This window comes from Glycine max, chromosome 16 (assembly GCF_000004515.6).
Source record: "Glycine max cultivar Williams 82 chromosome 16, Glycine_max_v4.0, whole genome shotgun sequence".
NCBI lineage: Eukaryota > Viridiplantae > Streptophyta > Magnoliopsida > Fabales > Fabaceae > Glycine > Glycine max.
The window spans coordinates 35,698,112-35,704,156 of record NC_038252.2 but is presented as its reverse complement, the minus strand read 5'-3'; the positions used below and the strand labels follow the sequence as shown (position 1 = coordinate 35,704,156).

General features: G+C 31.7%; 1 protein-coding gene across 1 annotated transcript; it reads right to left on the bottom strand.

Annotated features, from left to right (window-relative positions):
• Positions 1–1,223: 1,223 nt before the first annotated feature.
• LOC100813715 (uncharacterized) lies at positions 1,224–5,742 on the bottom strand. The gene is made up of 3 exons (XM_014773287.3): positions 5,416–5,742; positions 2,150–2,655; positions 1,224–1,446 (listed from the first exon to the last, which is right to left on the bottom strand). Exons 1-3 carry the CDS (start codon positions 5,517–5,519, stop codon positions 1,352–1,354), a joined length of 705 nt encoding a protein of 234 aa, XP_014628773.1. The 5' UTR covers positions 5,520–5,742; the 3' UTR covers positions 1,224–1,351.
• Positions 5,743–6,045: the final 303 nt, after the last annotated feature.

The following is a 6,045-nucleotide window of genomic DNA, read 5'->3' as shown; positions in this document are numbered from 1 at the left end:
ATAGCTCTTAAGGGATTAGGAGTGAAATTAGGTAATTTAAACTCTTTCACATGAGAAATCATGATTAGGGTATGTTAGTGGATGAAGGTAATAATCAAAATAACGTTAAATAGTAAAAAACCCTTACTGTTGCATCAAGAGTAATTTTGATAGGTTGAGTCTCAACATATTCTGTAATTCTACTTCAACTGACAACCCACCTCTGAGTGTTTGTATTCTATATCTTTAATGTACTATGCTTAATTATCTTCATTTATGTCAAATTTTATATTCCATATCATTATTTGACAAATATCAATTTTAATTTATTGATTACTTAAAATTGAACATATACAAACTCTGGATACAGTTAAAGTCCTTGTAAACTCGACACTCGATCTTACTGTTTTATATACAGAAATTTATCAGGACCAATAAGCAAGTAAAAAATATGCTTTTTAACCCACAATATGAATGTAAACATGCGGTCGAAATGTGTATACTTATTTTATTCAAAAAACAAACATTTGGATAGCATACATACACGAATTCATGAAACCAAAAATTAAATAAAAAAAGCCAAACATAACAACAAATGAACGAGAGAAAAGAAAAAAAAAACAAACAAACCTGATCTTATAGAGCGCAAAAAGAATAAAGACCAGATCTTATAGCATCATAATCATCCATTGAAAAATTTGCGAAAAAACAATCTTTCTATGGGTTTCCCTTCACAGAATTCTCCTTGTATGCTAGTGCGTCTCTTCTTTTAAAATCCAACAACAACTTAGGATTCCATTATACCACGATCTCCTTGTCTTTAGACTTACAACTTCAATGACGTTATCTTTTACTAATATTTTATATTTTGCTCAATTGAATCACCATTACTCCAGTTTTCTGATGATCAATTTTGTAACTTTCAGATCCTCTATGATTTTTCTTTTTTCTCTCTCTAAAATATTTTAATTATTTTTATTTAAAAGAATCTTCTATAATTTTTCTTTTTTTTCTTTTTTCTCAAAAATATTTTAAATGATCTTATCTTTTAGTAATATTTTTTTTCTCAATTGAATCACCATTACTACAGTTTTCTGATGCCAAGTCTTCTTGTAACTGTCAAATCTTCTATAATTTTTCTCTTTTCTTTTTCTCAAAAAATATTTTAAATATTTTTATATAAAATATAAAAATAAACCCGAATAAAATTGGATATTTACATAAACATTAAAAAAAAACACAAATTTTTAGTTTACTGTGACTTGAACATCCTAACTTTCTTCCAACAAAGAACTAGACACACAGATATTGAAACAGCTTTTAAGAAAATCTACACAATCACCCAAAGCAAAGACTCCTTCAAAGCACTTCTTCAATTAGATGACTCCTGCTGCCTTCTTTCACCTGCTGCACCTTGGTTAACTTGTTCCACTTCTGCCCTTCCTGCCTCATAATTCATAGATGAATCTTCGGCCCATGCAAACCACAAATTCAAAATTAATGTGGCACTTTGCTTCAGTAAAAAATAGCATACCCAAAATAAAGTAAAAAAAAAAAATTGTAACTCATCTTGGACTGAAGTCTAAAACCACTAGGATAAAAAATACTCCACTTTTTTTTAAACAGTTCTTACAAAATGAAAAAAAAAAAAACATATAGAAAAATATGTAAGCATGACCAAAACAAGTAAACAAATAACTGCGATTCATCTTGGAATCAAGTCTTCAGACTAACAGAAACATACATAATCATAATTTCGTTTGTTTCTCAAAACACTTCTTCCAAGATAAGAAAATCGAAAAACTGTTACAAGGCAAATATAATAAACAAATAGAGAGATAATAAATTTTAATATCGATACAAAATATCTTTGTCTAGCTGCAAAACTCAAGCAGAATGTGAAGAGTAACAAAAGAATTAGTCAGAGAAGTATGGTAAAAGAATAAAAATAAAAACTAGCATATCCCATTGTCGAGAGGCTCTTCGCTATGCGAAGGTATGAGGGAGGGATATTGTACGCAGTCTTACCCTTGCATATGCAAAGAGGCTGTTTCCAGATTCGAACCCTTACAATCAACTAATTTAGAAATAAGTAAAATTTGCAAAAGGCATTGATCAAACAAAAGAAACCTCATGGAGACAACTAGAGCTACTATTCATTGCTATTTACCTTGTGAAGATTGATTCTCTGCTGGGTTGGTAAACCATGTCCCAACCATACCTTTAAACTTATCAACCACACCTTTCCCCGGACTATTCACATACATCTCTTGGTACTTTTTCTCTGTCACCACACTTTCACCTCCTAACCTTCTCTTCACTTCCTCTGACTCAGTTACCTTTCCCAGTATTCTTTGATGTTCCATTCTTCTCTCAGGATCATCGTCTCTCTTATGCACAGCATCAGAAACCACCTTTCTCACACCTTCTTCAGTAACTTCCACTGGGGGCAGTTCCTTCTTGTGCAGAGTCTCTGATATCACTTCAGAGAGAGCCCTGTCTTCATCACCAGGCCTCAGTTTGTCCACCAAATAGTCCTTCACAGAAACCCCCTTGTCCTGTTCCACACCCACACTACTAGTTTGAGTTCCAGAAACTTTGGACTTCCAGCTTTGACTCCCGCTCGACTCGAGTGTGTCCTTCCCACTCACTTTTCTTTTCTTTTTAACCTTTTTTCTTTTTTGAATAATGACAATAAGCAAGTATTAGTCTTTAATTTATAAAAACAAAATACATAAAACTAGTTTTAATTCGATGTTAATAACCAATAAGAGTCCTTAACTCATTAGTTTGAGTGGTTCTGAATTCATCCTCTCAAATAAAATATCTTATTTGAATTTTGTGAAGGATAAAATAATATTAAGAGAAAAAATGAATACTCCACTTCAAATGATAAAAAAATATGACATTAATGATTATTAATTACATACACGACTCATTGTTAACCCATGAATCTAACACACTTAACTACAAGTAACAATTAGTAGTAAATAAGAGATGAATGAGACAAGTTGGTAATGAGAAAATATTTGATTATTGGAAGGAATAAATAAGTAGTATTTTCTTTAATTAAAACTAATAGTTTCATTTTTCACTACAATTTAATTTGATATTTTTTATAGTCTTTTTTTTTTTTAGTTAAGGGGGTAAATGTTTGTATGTCACATGAAAAATGTTCAACATTTGTCATTGTAACTTGTAAGTGTGGGGATATTACCCTCTTCGGAGTATTCAATTCACATTACTTGAATTGAAAGTTGCAGTTGATTATTTTTTCTGACAGGTTTCCTTCTCAAACTAGAAAACAGTTTATGGCACTGCTCTAGTGTTACTATACAAGTAAACTTTTCAGAGAATTAGGGACATATTATCTGTCCAAATTATGTAATAATACACTTAATATTTGACATAGAAGAGAGGTTTTAATGTTTTTAAAAGAATTTTTGTCAACAAACGTATCAGGATTTGATTTATAGGTTATTAACTGTATTTGTACATAATAAATGCAAACTTTAAGGTGTGAATTATTGAGTCTCTTACATGTCCCTTTCCACTAGTAAAACACCAAAACCTTTTGGATTGAAGCATAAATAATGTAAATGCTCACCTACCTTGTTTTGAAATTCTACTTTTTATTAGAAAAATGGGGGTAACAATGATCAAACTCTAGACCACTTAGTGCCCGTTTGGTTTGGTGTTCATTGTTGTGAATGCACGTCAAATTGAAGCAAAAAATACTTGCTGTTGTGTCATTTTTAAAATTTTGACTCAAATTTCTTGGACAATGTGGATCATGGAGTTAGATTCAAACATGCTATTAATCATGCATGTATTGATAGCATGTCATGAACCAATTATATCCGCTATCTGAAAATATAATATCAGCTAAATTAGTATATTAGAAAAAAGCTAAATTAACACTAACTGATTACTGTCCATGTAAATGTAAATTGTTAAGCAATGAGAGATGTTACAGTGGACCCAATATAATATCTAATTCTAAACCAAAGGATGGAATTATATACCTAATATCTTTGTGCTTTTTTTATGTCTTCTAGAATGCATTGTCTGCATCAACTTGTACACAAATGTTGACTTGCAGTTAATAATTATTTTTGTCAAATGGAGGATTGTTGGTGTCTCTTGAACATTGTATCTTAGCTTCTATCTTTTGTCTATGCAGGAGGTAAGAATGATTTATGGCCGGATGATAACATTTTACAAGTAATTAATGCTTATATGAACCCAAAATGTCACCAAGCAGATTCAGATATTGTGCACAAGTAGGTTTGTCTTTTTTATTCATGGTTTCCACTCATAAAGATTGATTCTTAATACTGATTGAAATATATTCAATATACTCACTAATCCGAACATGCGAAAACTGAGTCAATTTACGTCTGGTATTGTTAACGCATCTCATTCTCTTTCTAGCCAAGAAAGGTCATGCCTTTCTGTTATGGTTCTTAATACTGACTAATGATCAGGTATAAATGTTATTTTCTGAAAACAGATATGAAGTCCATTTGAAACAGTTACTGATAGCACATGTTTTGTTAAAATTTAATTAAGCTTCTGAGATTCTTAATTGGAATTTTATTTTTAATGTAACCTGATGAATTAGATCTGGCATATAAATTGTATAGCACTGTTGTCAGCTACTTAAAATTTACTCATCTCTATAGGGGTCTTGCTCAATATCCGTTTCAACGTACTAAACTCCAGCAGATATGTGTTGGATTCTTTGAGTGGCCTTCAGAGAAAACAGGTTCTTCGTCTTCTTTGACATATTCTAATAGAACAATTCATACCTCCAGTGGAATAATTTATTATAGTAACATGTCTTAACAACTAATTTATTTTGTGGTTTGGGGGTGGCCTGGGTGCACAACTGTGAGCACTTACTACTAAGTAAAGACTATTTTGTTCATTGGTCATGTAATGATTTCTTAGTGATTTGAATTATAAATTTGAGCTGTGCTATGTCTGTGCTGGACTTTTCATAGTTATTTTGTGTTGCTAATTTACATTTCATTAAATAGATGGGTATATCCTTCCAAGTATAGCTGAAAGAAATTTACGACGATTTGCCAATTTGCGTTTAACTTCATCTGAAGTTGGAATGAACCTTCCTTTACATGAGGTACTGCTAACCCTTTCCACTCCCTAATTAACATTTCATTTCATGTGTATTAATAAAAGATTAAAAGTTAAAAAAGTGTATAATGTTATACACAATATTGCTACTGGATGGTGTTGCTTGAATTTGCCTGTTATTTCTAGTTTCTGCACACCATGTGCTTAAGCCAATTTTATATAATGAAACTTTTGCTTATAAGAAATATTACATACAAAATTAATTTTTTCATATCCAAATAATAAAACTACTTTCAATAAGCTAGTGTAATCAAACAAAACTAATAAGAAGTGTGATACCTGGGCCAATAAACGAGCATTCCAATCTTGATTTTCAGAAACATTGCATTCCATGAGATATTATCTGGTTTGAGCAACAGCTGGATTACCTTTCCAGTAAGCATAAGGCTCTCTGTTCAGCCATGGTATCCTCGTAGTGCCTTCTTTCAACTCTCCCAACAAAATATGCCATGGCTTTATATTAATCTCTGCCCTGTGCACCACACATGCAATACTTTTTACTTGTTTAAAAATTAAGGTCCCGTTAGAGCTGATTGTGAATTTTCAATTTTCCGTTTCAAAATATAATTTCAAAATACAAACATGTTCAACAAAAATTGCACTAAGTTAATTTTTTACATTATGGATTATCTAATTCAAAATTTACAAGAAGAATAGGCAGATCGAGATATATATTATTGAAGTGTAGGAAGAATCAGGGAAGACAATGTCCAAGGTAGCATCATTTCCACAATACCGAAACAAGGGAGTTGGTTGCTCAACATTAGGGCCATTGTAACGATCAGACAAAACCACAGGCCAATCCACACAATCAAACATAAGCTCCAAATCAGGTATCTTGCCAGGGTACCTTCTCAACAATTGTAGAATCCCCCATATGCTAAAAACATCCCTTGTTTGATAGGGCCT

Excerpts from the sequence above, each read along its gene's own strand:
- LOC100813715 (XM_014773287.3), bottom strand. The coding sequence starts at position 5,519 with ATGCTTACTGGAAAGGTAATCCAGCTGTTGCTCAAACCAGATAATATC. Across the intron at positions 2,656-5,415 it reads ATGCTCGTTTATTGGCCCAG|AAAAAAGGTTAAAAAGAAAA; the intron begins GTATCACACTTC and ends TATTCAAAAAAG. Across the intron at positions 1,447-2,149 it reads AGAGAATCAATCTTCACAAG|ATTCATCTATGAATTATGAG; the intron begins GTAAATAGCAAT and ends CATGGGCCGAAG.